The 25,664-nt window shown below is 44.9% G+C and overlaps 1 protein-coding gene across 1 annotated transcript in view; it reads left to right on the top strand.

Moving 5' to 3' along the window:
• The window catches only part of CASR (calcium sensing receptor), a 165,777-nt gene that overhangs the window by 87,316 nt on the left and 52,797 nt on the right, over positions 1 to 25,664 (top strand). The window contains exons 3-4 of the mRNA XM_044284124.1: positions 9,346 to 9,782; positions 25,326 to 25,632. Coding sequence (XP_044140059.1) covers positions 9,598 to 9,782; positions 25,326 to 25,632 — 492 coding nt within the window. The 5' untranslated portion in view covers positions 9,346 to 9,597. The remainder of the gene's footprint in view (positions 1 to 9,345; positions 9,783 to 25,325; positions 25,633 to 25,664) is intronic.

Below are 25,664 nucleotides of genomic sequence, written 5' to 3'. Positions count from 1 at the left end.
CATCAGACCAAAGCACAGATTTCCACTGGTCTAATGTCCATTCCTTGTGTTCTTTAGCCCAAACAAGTCTCTTCTGCTTGTTGCCTGTCCTTGGCAGTGGTTTCCTAGCAGATCTTCTACCATGAAGGCCTGATTCACACAGTCTCCTCTTAACAGTTGTTCTAGAGATGTGTCTGCTGCTAGAACTCTGGGTGGCATTGACCTGGTCTCTAATCTGAGCTGCTGTTAACCTGCGATTTCTGAGGCTGGTGACTCGGATGAACTTATCCTCCGCAGCAGAGGTGACTCTTGGTCTTTCTTTCCTGGGGCGGTCCGCATGTGAGCCAGTTTCTTTGTAGCGCTTGATGGTTTTTGTGACTGCACTTGGGGACACTTTCAAAGTTTTCCCAATTTTTCGCACTGACTGACCTTCATTTCTTAAAGTAATGATGGCCACTCGTTTTTCTTTACTTAGCTGCTCCCTCAGGAAGCCATGCTGATATGGCGTTATTTGCTTATTTTTATTGAGGTACTCCAAGATAGCATCTGTTAGGGTACTTTCACACTTGTGTTGTGAGGATCCGGCAGGCAGTTCCGTCGCCAGAACTGTCTGCCGGATCCAGAAATCCGTATGCAAACAGATATTATTTGTAGATGGATGCGGATCCGTCTGAGAAATGCATTGAAATTCCGGATCTGTCTCTCTGATGTCATCCGGAAAAAGGGTATTTTTTCTGATTTTTAAAGGTCTGCCCATGCGCAGATCAGGAAACCGGATCCGGTTTTCCAGAACACTTGGTACCGGATCCCGCATTGATACATTTCAATGGGAATTAATGCCGGATCCGGCATTCCGGCAAGTGTTCCGGAATTTTATCTGGAGAAAATACATGCATGCTGCAGTATTTTCTCCGGCCAAATACCGTAAAGGGACTGAACTGAAGACATCCTGATGCATCCTGAATGGATTGCTCTCCATTCAGAAAGCATTAGGATGAAACTGAAGCGTTTTTTTCCGGTATTGAGCCCCTGTGACGGAACTCAATACCGGAAAAGAATAACGTAGTGTAAAAGTAGCCTTCGAAAACATTCAAACAGTTTACCCATGACAGATGTTAAACTCACCGGCCTATAGTTTCCGGGCTCTGTTTTTGGACCCTTTTTGATTATTGGCACCACATTTGCCATGCGCCAATCCTGTGGGACATTCCCTGTCAGTATAGAGTCAGAAATAAGGGTCTGGCTATGACATTACTTAATACTCTTAGGATACTAACATTCTGCATGTCATCTGACAGTTTATTTTTCTCAGTGAATAAAGTGGAGAAAAAAATATTTAACAGCTTTGCTTTCTCCTCGTCGCTCTCTGCGACTCCCCCCTCATCACTCTGTAGAGGCCGACACCTTCAGATTTATACTTTTTACCATTTATATAATTAAAGAACATTTTAGGGTTAGTTTTACTCTCTTGGCAATTAATCTCTCGGTCTCTAGTTTGGCCGCTTTTATTAGTTTTTTACATATTCTATATTTTTCCCTATAGTTTTTCAGTGCTTCCTCGACCCCTCCTGTTTTAGTGATTTATATGCTTTCTTTTTGTCATTTATTGCTTTCTTTACAGTTCTGTTTGTCCACATAGTTTTTTTTTGTTCCTTAACCTTTATTCCAATAAGACTCACAATTAGATTTCAGGATGCTTTTAAAAATATCCTATTTTGTGGCAGTATTTTAATTTTTGAGGACTTTGTCCCAGTTAGTTAGGCCTATGGCCTCTCTTAGTTGGCTAAATCTAGCTTTTTTGAAGTTTGTTATTTTTGTTCCTCCCTTAAGAAACCCTCTTTTGAATGATAATTGGATGGTTATTACTTTATGGTCACTATTTCCCAGGTGTCCCCCGACCTGCACGTCTGTTGTTCTGTCAGGTCTATTGGTTAATACTAAGACCAGTATGGCCGTCCCTCTAGTCGGGTCCTGAACCAGTTGGGAAAGGTAATGTCACGATCAGTGTGGGGGGGGGGGGGACTCTACACTGAACACAGGAGGGAAGGGGAACAGTAACTGAGCCTGGAAACTAGGGAAGAAACAGGACACCTCCTAGACAACCCTAATTCGGGCCCTAACTATCTATCAATATGAATAGACCCTGAAGGTAGGAATATTCATATGCAGGATACCTTGGCCTTTATATTCCTATAAGGCCCTGGAAAAGGTTAGGACCAGAGACAACCCATTCCTCCCCAGATGGATGAATGGAAGTCTCTGTCTCAGGCCCAGATACAACAGGGAATATAACAAATACAAACAAACACAACACTTAACTTCTGTAGAGATGGAAGAACAGGAACACCAGAGACACACTCACACCAGCTCAGCCAAACCCAAATGAAGCTATCTACCGCATAGTCAGAAGGGTGGGGTCATTAACCCTATCAACACTGAATTAAGAGTAATCAAGGAGGCTGTTAGATTCCTCCACGCTCGGCCAATCTCCTTGATTTCCTGACATCAGTCACCTGAGGGACCGTGACAGGTAATTGTCTTTGGTTATTGCCAAGAACCTGTTTCCTTTAAGAGATATACAGGTTTCAGTTTCCCAGTCTATATCTGGGTAGTTGAAGTCCCTCATAATAACCACCTCATTATGATTTACCGCCTCGTCTATTTAGTTTAGAAGTAGATTTTCTGTGGACTCATTAATGTCCCTCACTGATATCTTCTTGGACTGTGGGCTTTAGACAGGACTTTACCTAAAGTAGAACACCTTCCCCTCTCCGATTTTGGTGATCCTTTCTAAACAGACTTTAACCCTGTACATTAACTACCCAGTCATAGCTATCATCCAGCCATGTCTCAGTTATTCCCACTGTCATAGCTATCATCCAGCCATGTCTCAGTTATTCCCACTGTCATAGCTATCATCCAGCCATGTCTCAGTTATTCCCACTGTCATAGCTATCATCCAGCCGTGTCTCAGTTATTTCCACTGTCATAGCTATCATCCAGCCGTGTCTCAGTTATTCCCTCTGTCATAGCTATCATCCAGCCATGTCTCAGTTATCCCCACTGTCATAGCTATCATCCAGCCGTGTCTCAGTTATTCACACTGTCATAGCTATCATCCAGCTGTGTCTCAGTTATTCCCACTGTCATAGCTATCATCCAGCCATGTCTCAGTGATTCCCACTGTCATAGCTATCATCCAGCCATGTCTCAGTTATTCCCACTGTCATAGCTATCATCCAGCCGTGTATCTGTTATTCTCACTGTCATAGCTATCATCCAGCCGTGTCTCAGTTATTCCCACTGTCATAGCTATCATCCAGCCGTGTCTCAGTTATTCCCACTGTCATAGCTATCATCCAGCCATGTCTCAGTTATTCCCACTGTCATAGCTATTATCCAGCCGTGTCTCAGTTATTCCCACTGTCATAGCCATCATCCAGCCGTGTCTCAGTTATTCCCACTGTCATAGCTATCATCCAGCCATGTCTCAGTTATTCCCACTGTCATAGCTATCATCCAGCCGTGTCTCAGTTATTCCCACTGTCATACCTATAATCCAGCCATGTCTCAGTTATTCCCACTGTCATACCTATCATCCAGCCATGTCTCAGTTATTCACACTGTCATACCTATCATCCAGCCATGTCTCAGTTATTCACACTGTCATACCTATCATCCAGCCGTGTCTCAGTTATTCCCACTGTCATAGCTATCATCCAGCCGTGTCTCAGTTATTCCCACTGTCATAGCTATCAACCAGCCTTGTCTCAGTTATTCCCACTGTCATACCTATCATCCAGCCATGTCTCAGTTATTCCCACTGTCATAGCTATCATCCAGCCATGTCTCAGTTATTCCCACTGTCATACCTATCATCCAGCCGTGTCTCAGTTATTCCCACTGTCATAGCTATCATCCAGCCGTGTCTCAGTTATTCCCACTGTCATAGCTATCAACCAGCCTTGTCTCAGTTATTCCCACTGTCATAGCCATCATCCAGCCGTGTCTTAGTTATTCTCACTGTCATAGCTATCATCCAGCCGTGTCTCAGTTATTCCCACTGTCATACCTATCATCCAGCCATGTCTCAGTTATTCCCACTGTCATAGCTATCATCCAGCCGTGTCTCAGTTATTCACACTGTCATACCTATCATCCAGCCGTGTCTCAGTTATTCCCACTGTCATAGCTATCATCCAGCCGTGTCTCAGTTATTCCCACTGTCATAGCTATCATCCAGCCATGTCTCAGTTATTCCCACTGTCATATCTATCATCCATCCATGTCTCAGTTATTCCCACTGTCATAGCTATCATCCAGCCATGTCTCAGTTATTCCCACTGTCATAGCTATCATCCAGCCATGTCTCAGTTATTCCCACTGTCATAGCTATCATCCAGCCATGTCTCAGTTATTCCCACTGTCATAGCTATCATCCAGCCATGTCTCAGTTATTCCCACTGTCATAGCTATCATCCAGCCATGTCTCAGTTATTCCCACTGTCATAGCTATCATCCAGCCGTGTCTTAGTTATTCCCCCTGTCATAGCTATCATCCAGCCGTGTCTCAGTTATTCCCACTGTCAGAGCTATCATCCAGCCGTATCTTAGTTATTCCCCCTGTCATAGCTATCATCCAGCCATGTCTCAGTTATTCCCACTGTCGTAGTCCTCCTCACACATCACTAATTCCAGTTCCCCGGTTTATTAGTCAGGTTTATGTATGTTTTTTACCCTACACCTTTCCTTCTGAACTGTTCTACTCCCTCCTTCCATTCCCCCCCCCCCTCCCCCAGTCCCACTACCTTGCCCCCGGTCTCTATCTGCACTATCTTTTCCTTCTATAACGTAATTCCCCTCCCCCAGTCCCTAGTTTAAACACCCCTCCAACCTTCTAGCCATCTTCCCCCCCAGCACAGCTGCCCCTTCCCCATTGAGGTGCAGCCCGTCCCTACGATAGAGCCTGTAGCCGATAGAAAAGTCGCCCAGTTCTCCAGGAACCCAAACTCCTCCTTCCTGCACCAGTTCTTGAGCCACTTGTTCCCCTCTCTAATCTCCCGCTGCCTTTCTTGTGTGGCTCGTGGTACAGGCAATATTTTGGAAAACACTACCTTTGAGGCCCTTGCCCTAAGCTTTTGACCTAAATCCCTAAAATAATTATTAAGGACTCTCCACCTACCTCTAACTTTGGTGTGGATGTTTTACACCAGTGGTAATGATTATACTGCATGGCTAGAGGATGGATGTTATACACCTGTGGTAATGGTAGACTGCATGGGTAGAGGCTGGATGTTATCCACTGTGGTAATGGTAGACTGCATGGCTAGAGGCTGGCTGTTATTCCCCTGTGGTAATTGTAGACTAAATGGCTAGAGGCTGAAGATTATACTCCTGTGGTAATGGCAGACTGCACGGCTAGAGGCTGGATGTTATACATCTGTGGTAATGGTAGACTGCATGGCTAGAGGCTGGATGTTATACACTGTGGTAATGGTAGAATAAATGGCTAGAGGCTGGATGTGATACACCTGTGGTAGTGGCAGACAGCATGGCTAGAGGCTGAATGTTATACACTGTGGTAATGGTAGAACAAATGGCTAGAGGCTGGATGTTATACACTGTGGTAATGGTAGACTGCATGGCTAGAGGCTGGATGTTATACACCTGTGGTAATGGTAGAATAAATGGCTAGAGTCTGGATGTTATACACCTGTGGTAATGGTAGGCTAAATGACTAGAGGCTGGATGTGATACACCTGTGGTAGTGGCAGACTGCATGGCTAGAGGCTGGATGTTATACACCTGTGGTAATGGTAGAATAAATGGCTAGAGGCTGGATGTTATACACCTGTGGTAATGGCAGACTGCATGGCTAGAGGCTTGATGGTATACACCTGCGGTAATGGTAGGCTAAATGACTAGAGGCTGGAGGTGATACACCTGTGGTAGTGGCAGACTGCATGGCTAGAGACTGGATGTTATACACCTGTGGTAATGGTAGAATAAATGGCTAGAGTGTTATATGTTTAGATAACATTTGCTACATCTGTAACTCTGTCCTACAAGACATCATTGATGGTGAGACCTTTCTGCCACAGAACATGAACATGCATCAATGCAGGTCCTTTTTTAAAAAAATGTATCATTGTGAAAGTACAGTCTGTGGACACAGCACCAACTGCACAGCAAAGGGGAAGGAAAAAAGCAAAAGGAAAAATAGGGATGAATGGTTATAACGGACAGGTGACGCTTTGTATCCCTAGGTTCCTGGTTTACACCATATAAATCAGAGTTGGGTGCACTGGGATTGGCGACGAGACAGACAGTAAGTGAATAGCTATAATCGCATGGCTCCTGCCACCAATATCCAGGACCAGTTACTCCTGCTCCATTTATTTAGGTCATTTGGGTTTAGGACCCAGTTATTCTGCACATTGGTCGTGTGATACCAAGGCTCAAAAGCGTCATAGTTACTGCAGATTTTTGGGGTCTCTGGTTGCAATCACTTTGGGATTTCTTTGAAACAATGGTAGGACATGCCAGGTGGGCATCCGTCAGGGTATTGAGATACAGGACTAGTCCTGGCCACAGTTCCTAGCTCCACCACATGGTAAACACTACTGTAGTAGTGGCAGATAAGATGTCCGTTGTGTCCAGTGGTCCCACCAGCTGGAGGACTGTCTGCTCACCGGAGAGAGACCTCAGATTGGTAATATCTCTAGAAAAGATGGCGTCATTCATACAGTGATATCTCGCAGACACTCAGTGACCCAGAGAACACGTACAAGGTGTTTAAAGGGGTTGTCTCCCCTGGAACATTGGTGGGATATTGCTAGGTTATGCCACCAAAGCATTAGATATTTCACTAATTTTCTCCCCATTCGCCTCAGTCTCCATCATGACAAGTCCCTTTCTGGTCTCTTGAGGGGCTGTTTGATCAGCTCTGTGTCCTGGCTGTGAAGGCAGCAGCTCTCTCTGCCCCTCTCACAGCAGGAAGTCTTAGGACCATCTCAAGCATTTCACAAGCTGTAAGCAAACGGAATCATTGTCCTAATGAATGTTCATAGAAACGTGCTATACCATCTATAGGACCTTGTTACAGGCAAGTATCTGCCCATGTAGAAGGACCCATAAGCTGAGGAATCGCCTTCACCTCCAGAAACACTTATCACCTCTGGATGGTGTGACATTTACCAGGGAGTTTAATTGGCGGTGACCCAAGATGGAATTATGGGGGGGTCTGATGTCACCTTGCAGCCCAGGTCACTCTTTTGTGAGAACAGATTAGATGTCTGATCTCCATGTTCTCCTCTGGGCACAGAGCAAATGCAAAACAATTACTCATAGTTACTGGCAATGGACCTAATGGCCCCGGAGCTTTGTGGCTCCCATAGATGCTGACATTATTGAAGTCGGGCAGGAATTCGGGAAACGATCAATACTTTATATAATTAGGTGGTTGTTTGGAGCCTAATGATGGCACAGACTTCATCCAGAAAGTAAAGTGTATATTGTATTATATGGGTCGAGGAGGTCGGATGCACAGGTGCATAGAGAATGCATAGAAATCCTTCCATAGAAGTGAGTGGTAGGATTCTGGTCCTCTCTGGATTACACCATTAACTCTTTCCTTCCAGCATAGTGGAGGCAACACAGTAGCCCCTTGTGTAATGTAAATGATCTACAGCACAGGGGTCATGGAGAAACATGTGACCTCAGCAAACTCCTCTTATAGCACACAGGTCACGTAACTTCCAGGTACCCGGTCAGTTTACCATAATCTGCAGGTCCGTGCCTAAGGCCTAAGGCACTGGGAAAGCGAGAGGTGGAATTTTCTCTCTAGACAGAGTTACATTTCTTTATTCTGTGATTTCCCATCTTGCCTGTATTATACTCCAGAGCTGCACTCACTATTCTGCTGGTGCAGTCACTATGTACATACATGACTTATCCTGTACTGATCCTGAGTTACATCCTGTATTATACTCCAGAGCTGCGCTCACTATTCTGCTGGTGCAGTCACTGTGTACATACATTACTTATCCTGTACTGATCCTGAGTTACATCCTGTATTATACTCCAGAGCTGCACTCACTATTCTGCTGGTGCAGTCACTGTGTACATACATTACTTATCCTGTACTGATCCTGAGTTACATCCTGTATTATACTCCAGAGCTGCACTCACTATTCTGCTGGTGGAGTCACTGTGTACATACATTACTTATCCTGTGCTGATCCTGAGTTACATCCTGTATTATACTCCAGAGCTGCACTCACTATTCTGCTGGTGCAGTCACTGTGTACATACATTACTTATCCTGTACTGATCCTGAGTTACATCCTGTATTATACTCCAGAGCTGCACTCACTATTCTGCTGGTGCAGTCACTGTGTACATACATTACTTATCCTGTGCTGATCCTGAGTTACATCCTGTATTATACTCCAGAGCTGCACTCACTATTCTGCTGGTGCAGTCACTGTGTACATACATTACTTATCCTGTACTGATCCTGAGTTACATCCTGTATTATCCTCCAGAGCTGCACTCACTATTCTGCTAGTGGAGTCACTGTGTACGTACATTACTTATCCTGTACTGATCCTGAGTTACATCCTGTATTATACTCCAGAGCTGCACTCACTATTCTGCTAGTGGAGTCACTGTGTACATACATTACTTATCCTGTACTGATCCTGAGTTACATCCTGTATTATACTCCAGAGCTGCACTCACTATTCTGCTGGTGCAGTCACTGTGTACATACATTACTTATCCTGTACTGATCCTGAGTTACATCCTGTATTATCCTCCAGAGCTGCACTCACTATTCTGCTGGTGGAGTCACTGTGTACATACATTACTTATCCTGTACTGACCCTGAGTTACATCCTGTATTATACTCCAGAGCTGCACTCACTATTCTGCTGGTGCAGTCACTGTGTACATACATTACTTATCCTGTACTGATCCTGAGTTACATCCTGTATTATCCTCCAGAGCTGCACTCACTATTCTGCTGGTGGAGTCACTGTGTACATACATTACTTATCCTGTACTGACCCTGAGTTACATCCTGTATTATACTCCAGAGCTGCACTCACTATTCTGCTGGTGCAGTCACTGTGTACATACATTACTTATCCTGTACTGATCCTGAGTTACATCCTGTATTATCCTCCAGAGCTGCACTCACTATTCTGCTGGTCACAGTGTACATACATTACATTTATATACTATACTAAGGACTGTCTCTCCTAGTTCTATTACGGGATGAGGGCTATGTACTCTGCTCACCACGTCTCGGTGCTATATGTTCTGTACTAAATATATAAATTTTTACATTTTTAATTTTTTAAGGGCAATGGCTTTCACATGACAAGACGTTGAGGTTCCCTACAGACTGCAATGGCGAAAACCACAGTGGAGACATCACCAGTACAGCAACAGCCTCCCCTCCACTTCTGCCACTGTAGAAATGAGGCCGTGGGCCTCCACCAACCATAGCAGGGACAGAAGTTATCAGCTTTCACAGCCTCTGCCTGACATTGTGCTTCATGCCACACGTTCTCCTCATCCTTCTTCTGATCCCAGACACCAGAAAGGAGAAGGATGAATCACTACATCTGCTGCCTGCTGCTGCTGAGCTTTGTGCTGGACACGTCCACCTACGGACCGAACACCAGAGCCCAGAAGAAGGGAGACATCATCCTTGGTGGCCTCTTCCCCATTCATTTCGGAGTCAATTCTAAAGATGAGATCTTGGAGTCAAGACCAGAATCCCTCGAATGTACCAGGTAAGGGATGTGGATTCTCAGGGTGATGGTTACCAGCGGATGCTGTGGGGGTGAAGCTGAAGGCTCATGGTCCTGAAGCAAGAGTTCAGCAAAAGTAATTGTGTGTGTATAGGTGCCCCCCACAATAATAGTGCCCCCCAAAGTCTGACCAATCTATATAATTATATCCCAGAGTGCATAGTGTTAACAGTGCCCCCAATAGTAATAATGTCCCCATTGCGCCTATACTAGTAATCATGTTCTCCATAGCGCCCCAGTACTAATACTTCTCGTTATAAAGTGTGCCAGTAGAAAAATGCCCCCTAATGTGTACCAGTACAAAAAATACCCTTTTTTATATTGTGAGCCAGTACAAAAATACACAGCGAGGGTTTAAATACCCCTAAATTAACAACATATGTGGGGGAGTGTCGCAATTAACCCTGGCAGGGTCAGGGGGTGCATAAACTTATCTATACAGCACAAATTATAAGTATTAGTAATTTGTGTTGTATAGATAAGTTTAGGCACCCCCTGACCCTGCCAGGGTTAATTGCGACACTCCCCCACATATGTTGTTAATTTAGGGGTATTTAAACCCCCACTTGTTGCTGTGTATGCATGCTTGACAAAGGCTTCACTGGCCGAAACGTTGCATCTGGATTAAACTTCCACCTAGGACGTGCTGTCTCCACCTTTTTTTATTTTCTTTGCTTTGATAGTCGGGCTTCCCATAGAGAAAACAGAGGTGGCATATTATTGTCCCTGCCTTCTCCATCACTGTATACATGGCCCTCAATGAGCACTATGTATACAGACCAGGAAGCAGCCATAACACTTCCTTCTCCCATCATGTGATCACTGGTAACTGCAGGAGCTGCTGAGTCTTAGCAGAGCCTGATCAGCTGTCACGGACGGTGTACAGGAAACAAGACAAAGCAACATGCATATATGACTCACTGGATCCAAAGCTAAGGAACCAAAAGGGAGACCCCTGCACCAGACCTGGCACTTTCCCTGGCTGCTCAGCCTATGCAAAGATCCCAAAGGTGGATGGTTGCATATCCACGTACCTCGACTATATAACCCCTGAACACCCTACAATAGTGAGGGGACATGACCACCGGCTCCCTACTCCAGACACGGAGGGAGTCAGGGTCACCTGGGATCCAGCAAACAGAAAATAACAGATAAATGTACAGCACTTAATTTTGTAGCAGACTGGAAAACAAGATCAGCATGCACACACACTCCAGGAAGAAGTATAAGCCGCCCAGTAATGCATTATGGGGCGGAATTTAAAGGGATGCAATCAGTCCAACTACATGACAGCTGAGAGAGGCTAACGAGATGAGGAACTGAACATCACAACAAAGAAAACTCAAGGAGGAGGTTCTGAAAGGCTTCTGTCAGAGCTTCTCAGCTGTCTGGTTGTGACATCAGCTCCACAATGAGGCTCCAGATGTATTCCCCACTGTAACTGGCGCTGAAATGTCAAGATACAGAAGAAATCAGAAATAAAAAATAATTTGATATGAAATTGGGGGGAGGCACAAAGTGTAAAATAGAAGACAAAGGGAAAAAAATAAACTAAAATTTAAAATAAAAGCGCCACCACTAGACCACACCGCAGCTGCTGGTCCCCAGGGGCAGATTAAATGACCCAAAGGCCCTGGGCTGTTCTTCAATCTTGGGCCCCACGAGTAAAAAACAAAAACATACTGAACAGTATATACCCCAGCCTAGTGCTAAATACTTATGTAGATGGACATTACATTTATCGGTCACACATACAGCAGAATACAGCACCACCTACCTTTTTTCTCCAGTGATGTCTCCTCTGATGTAGACGTTTTCTTTCCTTATCTTCTCCATTCAGACCAGACCTTCATGACAACTTCTTTTGTGTTTCGTCGGTGCAGTGTTTTCCACACAGACATCTTAGGTTCTTTACTTTTCCATCATCCTCCCCCTCCTGGTGCCCCAACATTGTCATCCTGCTGCTAACTCCAAAACTACACGCTGTGCTCCCCAAGACCCCCGAACACTATACTGAGAAAATAACAGTGCCATACAAATAGTCCCCTCAAAGTAAAATTGCTCCCAAAAGTTCCACCAATAGTAATATTTATCTCGCAGAGGGCCCTCCATATTGTGCCCACTATTAATAATGCTCCCCACAATACTGCAGTAGTAAAAATGCATCCATATTGTCCCCAGTAGTGATAAAGCCCCCCTACAGTGCACTCAGCAGTAAAAAAAAAACTCTATGTAGTAATGCCTACCATAGTACTCTCAGCATTTATAATGCCCCCTATCATGTACCTAGTAGTTATACTTCCCTCTTTAGTACCCCAGTATGTTTGCTAGTAGTGCCCATTTTCCAGTAGTTCTTATTCCCCCTAGTAGTGCCCCCAAATAGTTCTAATTTCCCCAGTATTGCCTCCAGTTGTTCTCATTTCCCCAGTAGTGCTCCCAGTAGTTCTCATTTCACCAGTAGTACTCCCAGTAGTTCTTATTTCCCCAGTAGTGCCTGTGTAGTTCTAATTCTCTAATTTTGCCAAGTAGTCCTAATTTCCCCAGTAATGCCCCTAGTAGTGTTCTCAGTAGTTCTAATTTCACCCAGTAATGCCCCTAGTAGTGTTCTCAGTAGTTCTAATTTCACCCAGTAATGCCCCTGTAGTTCTAATTTTCTAATTTTGCCCAGTAGTCCTAATTTCCCCAGTAATGCCCCCAGTAGTTCTTTCTAATTTCCCCTAGTAGTGCCCCCAGTAGTTCTTATTTCCCCCAGTAATGCCCCTGTAGTTCTAATTTTCTAATTTTGCCCAGTAGTCCTAATTTCCCCAGTAGTGCTCTCAGTAGTTCTTTCTAATTTCCCCTAGTAGTGCCCCCAGTAGTTCTTATTTCCCCCAGTAGTGCCCCCAGTAGTTCTTATTTCCCCCAGTAGTGCCCCTGTAGTTTTATTTTTTTAATTTTGCCCAGTAGTCCTAATTTCCTCAGTAGTGCCCCAAGTGGTTTTGATTTGCCCAGTAAGTCCCCCAGTAGTTCTTATTGCCCCAGTAGTTCCTGTTGCCCCAGTAGAATTTATTGCCGAAATAATGCTCCCAGTGGTGACAAAATAAAAATAAAGAAAATACCTCACTTCCGCTGTCTGCGATGCAGGGTACACTATTCAGATGGTTACACTAATGTCATCACATCACGACCGTCTGCACCGCTCTACAACCCCATAGGCTTCAGGCCTAGTGGCCTGTGACCGATGGGCTTGAATGGCGGACACGGAATCTATTGGCCACTGGGAAGACCCCAGATGTTTTGCCCAGGAGTATTGATGGGAGCTTTTGGTGGCCATGTGCCCCCCAGGAGACCAGGGCCCCAGGCAGCCACTCAAAACACCCCTGTTGTAATCTGCCATTGCTAGCCCCGCCCCCACAACGTTAAATGATATAACACCTATATAAAATGACACGATTTGAAAGAGACTTAGATGCACTTTGCTCAATAAAAAAAAAAATAGAAACAGTGAGAAAAACTTTTTTCCCACATTTTCCTGTGTATAAAAAAAACAAAACACAACATAAAAAATATAAAAGATTTAAAAAAATACAAATAAATCCCCATGTATCACCCCAAAAAATATGCAAAAATTAAATAACCGGAGAAAGTATTGAAGGCGCGCGTGATTTAAAAAAAATAAAATGTGTCGGGACATGAAGCGGGGAGATGAACTTGTTACACTACAACTCCCAGCGGAAACATTAACATGTGTGCCATAGTAATATTCCTCAACTAAAATGAAGTGTCATGTAGCCAATCATATGTGGCTGACGTGTCACTTCCCCTTCCAGTGGCTGCACGCCATTGAAAAAGTCGATAAACCAGATCTGCAGCAGGAAAGTGCCACCAGTCCTGCAGAATAGGGAGTGTGGGGGTAGTTGTAATATCCGTGTGGTGTGGTAGTACATAGGGCAGATACTATACGTCCCTTTAAATGCTTCTTTCTATAGTCGGGCAACACTAAATATTACTTTTTTCAGGACTCCTGGTGTTCTGTGAAAAATTCTGAGACATCAAGTCCATTGGTCACATGTCAGTCACATGGTCACATCGGCCAATCCCTTGAGCACTGAGTCACATGACTAATGGAATTATGTCACCCTGAATGATACAAATGTTGCAAGTTTTAAACCGCAACAGCAAAACATCAGTTCATCAAAACATCAAGTATCAAGTTACAGTTTGCTAGATTTGTAATCAATGGTACCGTTTGCTGTGGATTTAAAGTGATAGGGGCACATTTTTAAGAACGCTCTACAGATATGTGAGCACGCCCTTTAATCATGGAAAATCCCTTTAAAGTGGCTCTCTCACCAGGATCCAGCCTATTAAACCAGGCTTACTGCCTGGTGGGGCTCATCATGCTGATTACATTTATACCTTTCTATTGTCTGAATGCTAAACAGCTACAGAGAAATCTTTGTTTTATTCATATGCAAATGAGCAATTGGAGCACCAGGAGGCGGAGTTGAATCCTTGGAGCACTACTTTGTAACACCTCCTGTGCTGTGCACACTCCCCCCTCTCCTTGATTGACAGGGCTAGACATGCTGAGGGCAGAGCTGTGTCCCAGCATCTACATATCATAGCACTGTGTACTATAGCTTCACCATACTGAGATTTGCTAAGAAAGCTCATCTACATATCATATACAGGTCCTTCTAAAAAAATTAGCATATTGTGATAAAGTTCATTATTTTCTGTAATGTACTGATAAACATTAGACTTTCATATATTTTAGATTCATTACACACCAACTGAATTAGTTCAAGCCTTTTATTGTTTTAATATTGATGATTTTGGCCACAGCTCATGAAAACCCAAATTTCCTATCTCAAAAAATTAGCATATTTCATCCGACCAATAAAAGAAAAGTGTTTTTAATACAAAAAAAGTCAACCTTCAAATAATTATGTTTAGTTATGCACTCAATACTTGGTCGGGAATCCTTTTGCAGAAATGACTGCTTCAATGCGGCGTGGCATGGAGGCAATCAGCCTGTGGCACTGCTGAGGTGTTATGGAGGCCCAGGATGCTTCAATACGGCGTGGCATGGAGGCAATCAGCCTGTGGCACTGCTGAGGTGTTATGGAGGCCCAGGATGCTTCAATGCGGCGTGGCATGGAGGCAATCAGCCTGTGGCACTGCTGAGGTGTTATGGAGGCCCAGGAGGCTTCGATAGCGGCCTTAAGCTCATCCAGAGTGTTGGGTCTTGCGTCTCTCAACTTTCTCTTCCCAATATCCCACAGATTCTCTATGGGGTTCAGGTCAGGGGAGTTGGCAGGCCAATTGAGCCCAGTAATACCATGGTCAGTAAACCAGTTACCAGTGGTGTTGGCGCTGTGAGCAGGTGCCAGGTCGTGCTGAAAAATGACATCTTCATCTCCATAAAGCTTTTCAGCAGATGGAAGTATGAAGTGCTCCAAAATCTCCTGATAGCAGCTGCATTGACCCTGCCCTTGATAAAACACAGTGGACCAACACCAGCAGCTGACATGGCCCCCAGACCATCACTGACTGTGGGGACTTGACACTGGACTTCAGGCATTTTGGCATTTCCCTCTCCCCAGTCTTCCTCCAGACTCTGGCACCTTGATTTCCGAATGACATGCAACAGTCCAGTGCTGCTTCTCTGTAGCCCAGGTCCGGCGCTTCTGCCGCTGTTTCTGGGGAATGCGGCACCTGTAGCCCATTTCCTGCACACGCCTGTACAGGGTGGCTCTGGATGTTTCTACTCCAGACTCAGTCCACTGCTTCCGCAGGTCCCCCAAGGTCTGGAATCGGTCCTTCTCCACAATCTTCCTCAGGGTCCGGTCACCTCTTCTCGTTGTGCAGCGTTTTCTGCCACACTTTTTCCTTCCCACAGACTTCCCACTGAGGGGCCTTGATACAGCGCTCTGGGAACAGCCTATTCCTTCAGACAGGTCTTTCTGTGTCTTACCCTCTTGCTTGAGGGTCAATGATGGCCTTCTGGACAGCAGTCAGGTCGGCAGTCTTACCCATGATTGCGGTTTTGAGTAATGAACCAGGCTGGGAGTTTTTAAAAGCCTCAGGAATCTTTTGCAGGTGTTTAGAGTTAATTAGTTGATTCAGATGATTAGGTTAATAGCTCATTTAGAGAACCTTTTCATGATATGCTAATTTTTAGAGATAGGAATTTGGGGTTTTTATGAGCTATATGCCAAAATCATCAATATTAAAACAATAAAAGGCTTGAACTACTTCAGTTGTGTGTAATGAATCTAAAATATATGAAAGTCTAATGTTTATCAGTACATTACAGAAAATAATGAACTTTATCACAATATGCTAATTTTTTTAGAAGGACCTGTACACTATGTACTATAGCTTCACCACACTGAGATCTGCTCAGAAAGCTTATCTACATATCATATACACTATGTACTATAGCTTCACCATACTGAGATTTGCTAAGAAAGCTCATCTACATATCATATACACTATGTACTATAGCTTCACCATACTGAGATCTGCTCAGAAAGCTCATCTACATATCATATACACTATGTACTATAGCTTCACCACACTGAGATCTGCTCAGAAAGCTCATCTACATATCACTGCTTTATTCACAGACACAATATATGATCATACAGACACCAGTAATGTGTGTCAGCTTCTAAGCATAGAACTGACATACCTCTCTGTGGTAATGATATAGATTGGTGGTAAGTAGTCTGCCATGCACGTAGAAGTCCCAGGAGAGACTTACATAATCTTTTTTTTCTCTCTCATTTAACCCATAATAAAAGGCTATACTACAATAAATAATATATCTAATATACAAAGGTGAGTCTATGTGTGTGTGTATGTATGTCCGCTAAAGGAATCCGCACCGTCACATTTACAATCACGAAATTTGGCACACAGGTACATCAGGTGTCCGGGAAGGTTTTAGACCAGGTCTCAGCTCTCTAGGATGTACCGTTCCTGAGATATTCCCCAAAAATGCATTAGCCAATAGAAGCCTGGTCACATGACCCTTATCAGCCAATAGAAGCTTGGTCACATGACTCTTATCAGCCAATAGAAGCTTGCAGGTCCTCCACATACACCAGGCATCCTCAAACTGCGGCCCTCCAGCTGTTGCAAAACTACAACTCCCACAATGCCCTGCTGTAGGCTGATACCTGTAGGCTGTTCAGGCATGCTGGGAGTTGTAGTTTTGCAACAGCTGGAGGGCCGTAGTTTGAGGATGCCTGACATACACAGTTTTACCCCAGGTTTCCATAACAACCCAGCCATTTTTCTTCACTGCTGTAGGTGAGCTTTAAAGGAAATCTGTCACCTGTATAATCGCTATTGAAGTAAAGCCCTGGCCTAATAGCACTTAGTACCTTATTTCCAGATGTGCTTTTGTTCCAGCAATGGATGTTTTTTATCTTTTAAAATTCCATTTTATTTGGTATGCAAATGAGCCATTAAGGTACCCAGAGGGGCGTCACTCTTGCAGGAAGGAGCTCAGACACGCCCCCTGCCACAATGTGTCCACCCACCCCTCCTACATCACATTGAAGCCATAACTCTGCCCCCCCTTTTCCCTGCTCCCAGCATGGGGGTGTGCCTGGACTCCTTCCTGCAAGAGTGACGCCCTCTGGGCACCTTACTGGCTCATTTGCATACCAAATAAACTGGATTTTCAGAAGATAGAAAACATCTATTGCTGAAACAAAGTCACATCTGGAAATAAGGTACTAAGTGCTATTAGGCCAGGGCTTTACTTCAATAGGGATCATCCTGGTGACAGATTATGTTTAAAAGGGCAGGGCGCTGTGGATGACACTGTTAAGGGAGCAGAGTACTGTGGAGGTCACAGTTCAGGGGGCAGGTAGGGAGGTCATTCAGGCCAACCTCAAAAGACGGACTTAAAAACCCTGCCCCATGTCCCGCTAAGCCACGCCCCGACCCAGTTAGGCCACTTCCACTCCCACTTTGCAGCCGACGGTGATTGAAAAAATGAAGGTAAAAATCTACTTCTGTCAGCTGCAGTGGTGGGAGTAATGGTGACTTTCTCCCCGCAGCTCACTCTCAGACAGCACAGTGAAGTCGCTGTGAAGGTCACTGTTAAGGGGACAGGATGCTGTGGAGGTCACTGTTAAAGGGGCAGGTGCTGTGGAGGTCTCTGTTAAGGGCAGTGGCATAACTATCGGGGAAGCAGGGGAAGCGGCTGCTTCGGGGCCCGGGCTCACAAGGGGCCCGGACGCCCAGGAGCAGTGTCTCAAACAACTTAATATACAGTCTTAGTTCCAGGCTGGGCCCGATCCCTTCGTGTGCGTTGACAGTCACATTGGGGGCCGCGCCCGGCCTGTTGTCCATCATCTGTTCACTAAAAGAAGGCCGCCCACTCCACCCCACCCCACCCCCATAGATTGATTCCTTACTGGCACTGCCAGAAAGTGCCTGCATAGCGCACTGTGCCGCCAGCTAGAGAAACGTACAAGCCGGCAGGCGCAGCACCATGCTAATTATCATAAAGAAGGAGGGAGCGACAGGCGGGAGAAGCAGCGTGGCAGGCAAAAGGAGCAGCACAGCAGCGCACAGCACTCGGCTTTTCAGGTATTTGCGCACTGCCTGTGCCCCCTGGCCCTTGCCTGCACCCTCCTGGCTCTAACCTGCGCCCCCCTCCCTTGCCTGCAGCCAAGTTCTGGGCATGAGGAGGAGGAAGGGCAGTGGGCACCCCAGGGCAGGGTGGAGTGGAAGAGACTGTGGAGTCCTGGACTCTGTGTGAGACTGCGAGAGTAGAGGAAAGCAGGCTGGGTACAGCAGGGTGCAGGCAGTGCAGCTGCCACAGCCGCCACAGCCACCCCAGACTCCTGCCAGGTAGCTATCCCAGCCTCTGCCCACTACTTCCTGTGCCAGCCTTCTGTAATAAAGCATGCGATACATAGCAGCCTCCCCTCTCTGCTCTCTGTTCTGCCATCTACTACTGCTTATTTTGGCACTTTTATATATGCACACGTGATGCCAGGATGGCATCGGGTGTGCACTTATGTGGCATAATAAGCACTAGTACACAGCGGAACAGTGGGCAGAGGCTGCCATGTACTGCAAGCTATAGACAGGAGGTTGGCAGAGATTAGGATGAAAGTTTAAATAACCCCCCCTTCCCAATGTTTTATATAAAGATAAATAAACATAAAAAAAATTACTATTAAAATAAAAAAATGCTGAAACCGGGTTTGGTGACCAACCCCCCCCCCCCCCCCCAAACACACACATACACCCAAACAAAAAATGAATAAGGGCCCATGAACATGACGGTATGCCCTCCGAGACATATGCTCTGTGAGCGGGCCGGGGGGGGGGGGGGGGCAGGGAACGGTGGAGGTCACAGTTAAGGGGACTGTCCGCTTCGGAGGTCAGTGTTAAGGGGCGGGCTGCTGTAAAGGTCACTGTAAGGGGGGCTGGGTGTTGTGGGGGTCACATTTTAAGGGAACGGAGCTCTATGGAGGTCACTGTTAAGGGGTTATTGTGTAAATCGCTGTTCAGGAGACAGGGTACTGTGGAGATCACTAATAAAGGGGTGGCCGCTGTGGAGGTCACTGTTAAAGGGGAGAGCGCTGTAGATGTTACTGTTAAGGGGGCAGGCCGCTGTGAAGGTCAATGTTAAAAGGGCGGGTACTGTGGAGGTCACTGTTAAGGGAGGAGAGGACTGTGGAGTCCACTATTAAAAGGGCAGCAGGGTACTGTGAGGTCACTGTTAAGGGATTGGGGTACTGTGGCAGTCACTCTTAAAGGGGCAGTCGCTGTGGAGGTCTCTGTTAAGGGGGCTGTAACACCTATGGTCAGTGTTAAGGGGCGGGTGCTGTAGAGGTCACTGTTAAGAGGGCAGGCCCCTGTGGAGGTCACTGTCAAGGGGGTGGGGTGCTGTGGAGGTCACTGTCAAGGGGGTGGGGTGCTGTGGAGGTCACTGTCAAGGGGGTGGGGTGCTGTGGAGGTCACTGTCAAGGGGGTGGGGTGCTGTGGAACTCACTGTTAAAGGGACAGGCTGGTGTGAAGGTCAAAGTTAGGGGGGTGGGAGCTGTGGACGTCCCATTTTAAGGTGATGTGGTGCTGTGGGGGGGCAGTGTTAGGGGTGGGGGGCTGTGGAGGTCACTGCTAAGGGGGCGGGGTGCTGTGGATGTCACTGTTATAGTGGATAGTGTCGATATCTTTTAACAACACACACAAACAATAAATTAAATAGATGAAATATACCCGAGCGAAGGCGGCTCCTTCAGCTAGTAATCATATGATAACAGTAAAGCGCCGCCATCTTGACTGAAGAACTAGCACGAAATCCTGAACGGCCCGTGGTGACGTCATAACGTCAGCTGGCGTGGTGACATCATACGTCATCGCATACGGGATTTAGTGCAAGATCTTCAATTAAGATGGCGGCGGCCAGCTCTTCACGCTCAAACAGATGAGGTATGTATGTATATATATTTTTTTTTTTTACCGCCATTCAGGGAAAATTGATTTGCTACCACGAAGGACAAGGAAATTCGGCTTCACGGCGAATCGAATTTTCCCTGAAATTCGGATTAAATTCCACTTTGTACAGTTTGATTTGCTCAACACTACGTACTATGTGGAGACTAGTGTTTTTTTGTGCTCAGAAACCTAAAACCCATTACTGGTTTATTCGCAAACACACCACAGTATATGATTATAAAGAAACCAGTAATATTTATTAGCTTTCTAAGTCTAAAAACATTATTCTCAATATGATAAGGATATAGACTTTTATTATGGGTTAAATGTGGAAGAAAAAAATACCTGAAGGAAAAAACTGGAAGTCTCTCCCAGGATTCAAACCTAGGATCTCTACATGCAAAACAAAAGACTTACTACCAAGCTATAGCATTAACACATGGGGTAGATTGTTTTTTTTCTATGCTTATTAGCTATCACACATTACTGGTGTCTTTATAACCATATATTGTATCTGTGAATAAAGCAGTGATATGTGGTAAAGCTACAGTACATAGAGTATATGATATGTAGATGCTAGGACGCAGCTCTGACCTCAGCATGTCTTTCCTATACTTATAAGATAACACACATTACTGATGTCTTTATAATCATATATTGTGTCTGTGAATAAAGCAGTGATATGTAGATTAGCTTTCTCAGCAGATTTCAGTGTGGTGAACCTATAGTACATAGAGTATATGATATGTAGATGCTAGGACACAGCTCTGCCCTCAGCATGTCTTTCCTATACTTATAAGGTATCACACATTACTGGTGTCTTTATAATGATATATTGTGTCTGTGAATAAAACAGTAATATGTAGATTCGTTTTCTGAGCAGATCTCATTGTGGTGAAGCTATAGTACATAGTGATATGATATGTAGATGCTAGGACGGAGCTCTGCCCTCAGCATGTCTTTCCTATACTTATAAGGTATCACATATTATTGGTGTCTTTATAAACATATATTATGTCTGTGAATAAAGCAGTAATATGTACTGTATTTTTCGCACCATAAGACACACTTTTTATCCCCCCAAAATGGGGGAAAATGCCCCTGTGTCTTATGGGGCGAATGCTGGCAGTTTTAGATCGCTGGCTGCGATGTATGCGAGAGTGGGGGGAGGGACTGGGAGGAGGATCTGGGGGCCGGCAATAGCGGCGTGGCGGTGCAGTCAGTGTACTATAGCCCCGCCCCGCCGCTCCGGTATACTAATATAAAATGTCTTATTCAATTAATAGTTATTAAACATGCCCCCTCACTCCTAATAGTAGCTTACATCCTAACCGCTTCAGTAGAATGCAGGCAGGCCGGGTGGCAGCGTAACTCTCTGATGTCACATGCCTGCGCCGCCTACTTTATGAATGAAGCAGGCGGCGCAGGCAAGTGACGTCAGTGAGTGATGCGCCGCCCGCCCGGTGTTCTGCCGAAAGTCTATAGTTTTCCGAAAGTCTATAGCGGAAGTCACGTGGCGCGCTGCGCAAGCGCACAAGCGTACTTCCGCAAATCATTCCTGCAGCCTCCACTGCAGTAGTTCGCACATCGCGCATGCGCACACTTAAGGGTATAGGGACTTTTTAAAGTGACAGTCATCTCCATTAAAATACAGCTCCGCCGCCACCCCCCTCTCCAGCGCTCATTAATCTACATTAATTTGTACCCTCGCCCTCGCCACGCATAGTCTCTTTCTTTACCATCCATTTCCTTCTTTACTATCAATGGCGGCATAGAGTTAGTTTTACTAAATGCCGAGCGCGATGCGTGGCGAGCAAAGCGAGGCCGAGCGCGATGCGTGGCGAGCAAAGCGAGGCCGAGCCCGATGCGTGGTGAGCGAAGCGAGCCCGCGAGGATACAAATTAATGTAGATGCTGTATTTTACTGGAGATGACTGTCACTTTAAGACGATGATTCGTATGATTTGTGGAAGTGCGCTTGTGCGCTTGCGCAGCGCACCACGTGACTTCCGCTATAGACTTTCGGCAATCTATAGAGATCTGGCAGAACACCTGCCTGCGCTGTAATGAAGCGGTTAGGATGTACGGTACTATTAGGAGTTGGGGGGCATGTGTAATAACTTTTAATTGAATAAGACATTATATTTGTATACTGGAGCGGCGGGGGGGGATCTGTGGATGACATTTTTATGGGGGACATCTGTGGATGGCAGTTATGGGCTGAGGGGGTCTGTGGATGGCACTGTTATGGGCTGAGGGGGTCTGTGGATGGCACTGTTATGGGTTGGGGGGTCTGTGGATGGCACATATATAACAGTGCCACCTACAGATCCCCCCTCTAACAGTGCCATCCAAAGATCCCCACTGTAACAGTGCCATCCAAAGATCCCCCCTGTAACAGTGCCAGCCACAGATCCCCCCTGTAACAGTGCCAGCCACAGATCCCCCTGTAACAGTGCCAGCCACAGATCCCCCCATAACAGTTCAAGCCACAGATCCCCCCATAACAGTGTCCGTCACAGATCCCCCCCATAACAGTGTCCGTCATCCACAGATCCCCCCATTACGGTGTCCGTCATCCACAGATCCCCAGTAATAGTGCCATCCACAGACCACCATTAGTTCCAAACCCACCAAAAGCACACCTTTTGGTTAAAAATATATTTTTTCTTATTTTCCTCCCCAAAAACTTAGGTGAATCTTATGGGCCGGTATGTCTTATAGGGCGAAAAATACGGTAGATTAGCTTTCTGAGCAGATCTTAGTGTGGTGAAGCTATAGTACATAGTGTATATGATATGTAGATGAGCTTTCTGAGCAGATCTCAGTGTAGTGAAGCTATAGTACATAGAGTATATGATATGTAGATGCTAGGACACAGCTCTGCTCTCACCATGTCTTTCCTATACTTATAAGATAACACACATTACTAGTGTCTTTATAATCATATATTATGTCTGTGAATAAAGCAGTGATATGTAGATTAGCTTTCTGAGTAGATCTCAGTGCGGTGAAGCTATAGTACATAGAGTATATGATATGTAGATGCTAGGACACAGCTCTGCCCTCAGCATGTCTTTCCTATACTTATAAGAGAACACATATTACTGGTGTCTTTATAATCATATATTGTGTCTGTGAATAAAGCAGTGATATGTAGATTACCTTTCTGAGCTAATTTCAGTGTGGTGAAGCTATAGTACATAGTGTATATGATATGTAGATGCTAGGACACAGCTCTGCCCTCAGCATGTCTTTCCTATACTTATAAGGTATCACACATTACTGGTGTCTTTATACCCATATATTGTATCTGTGAATAAAGCAGTGATATGTGGTAAAGCTACAGTACATAGAGTATATGATATGTAGATGCTAGGACATAGCTCTGACCTCAGCATGTCTTTCCTATAATCATAAGATAACACACATTACTGATGTCTTTATAATCATATATTTTGTCTGTGAATAAAGCTGTGATATGTAGATTAGCTTTCTCAGCAGATTTCAGTGTGGTGAAGCTATAGTACATAGAGTATGTGATATGTAGATGCTAGAAACAGCTCTGCCCTCAGCATGTCTTTCCTATACTTATAAGGTATCACACATTACTGGTGTCTTTATAATGATATATTGTGTCTGTGAATAAAACAATAATATGTAGATTCGTTTTCTGAGCAGATCTCAGTGTGGTGAAGCTATAGTACATAGTGATATGATATGTAGATGCTAGGACACAGCTCTGCCCTCAGCATGTCTAGCCCTGTCAATCAAGGGGAGGGGGAGTGTGCAGAGCACAGGTGGTGTTACACAGCAGTGCTCAAAGGACTCAGCCCCACCTCCTGGTGCTCCAAATTATCATGAATGCAGATATCTCAGCAGCTATTTAACATACAGACAATAGAAAGATATAATTTTAATCAGCATGATCAACCCTACCATACAGTATTTAGCAAAATTACCAATATGGTAGAGGAAGCTCACCAGTTACCCTGGAGCCCAGCCCACTAACCACCCCTCGGAATTGTTATAACCAAGATAATAGTAATAATAATGGCTATCTCACAGTAATTTGCACACAATTCCACCATTTAATATATAACACAATACATTAAAAATCTCTAAATTTATATTGTCTAAAAAACACAATTCATATCGTCCATTTCATGAACAAGGTCCCTTTAAATGTGGAGCTCACGCATGTATCAAAAAATAAAAACACAGTTTCCTTATTTGTGTCTTCACTCTAGGTGTGTGGTTAGTGGTATTAGCTATTATTTAATTGCATTCGCACAGTTCTTTTAATTAGTTATAAACTTGCAAAGCGTCCCCGCGATCTGTTATATTGTTTGAATGTGCAATGCCAGTTCTCAACTAGCTGATTCATGTGCATAAGGAATGACCTAATTGAGAACTGGCATTGCACATTCAAACAATATAACAGATCGCGAGGACGCTTTGCAAGTTCATAACTAATTAGTAGAACTGTTCGAATGCAATTAAATAATAGCTAATGCCACTAACCACACACCTAGAGTGAAGAAACAAATAAGGAAACTGTGTTTTTATTTTAACTTTTTATTTTTTGATACATGCGTGAGCTTCGCATTTAAAGGGACCTTGTTCATGAAAAGGACGATATGAATTGTGTTTTTTAGATAATATAAATTTAGAGATAGTTTTTAATGTATTGTGTTATATATTCAATGGTGGAATTGTGTGCAAATTACTGTGAGCCAGCCATTATTATTACCACTGCCATACAGTATGTCTGGTTGAATAGGGTTGATCCTGGTGACAGAGCCGCTTTCATTTTGTGGCTGACTGTTTACTGCTTCTGTCTGACCTCAGTGATCATGATAATACATCCGGATTGTGACAGAAATAAAACTGTTCAGGAAAGAAGTGGGCGATGGAGCTGCTTCCTCTGGGGCCGGCGACAATGCTTGTCCTGCCTGCCGATGCCCTGCATAGGAGCTTGCGTTGGCTCCTCACCAAAGTGGCTGTAAATAATAACAAGCAGAATATTGTCACTCACGTTCGCTTTGTCCTCGGATTTTCCCTTTTGCAGATACAACTTCCGCGGGTTCCGATGGTTACAGGCCATGATATTCGCAATTGAAGAAATTAACAACTCCACCGCCCTGTTACCGAATATCACCCTGGGCTATCGGATCTTTGACACCTGTAACACCGTGTCCAAGGCGCTGGAGGCCACACTCAGCTTCGTGGCCCAGAACAAGATCGACTCCCTCAATCTGGACGACTTCTGTAACTGTTCAGAACACATGCCCTCCACCATCGCTGTGGTGGGCGCCACCGGCTCCGGAATATCTACCGCAGTAGCCAATCTGCTGGGACTTTTCCATATACCTCAGGTGAGAACAGGGGGGGGGGGAAATAGTGTAGG

This window comes from Bufo gargarizans, chromosome 3 (assembly GCF_014858855.1).
Source record: "Bufo gargarizans isolate SCDJY-AF-19 chromosome 3, ASM1485885v1, whole genome shotgun sequence".
Classification (NCBI taxonomy): domain Eukaryota; kingdom Metazoa; phylum Chordata; class Amphibia; order Anura; family Bufonidae; genus Bufo; species Bufo gargarizans.
This window is presented reverse-complemented; position numbering and strand designations above follow the sequence as displayed.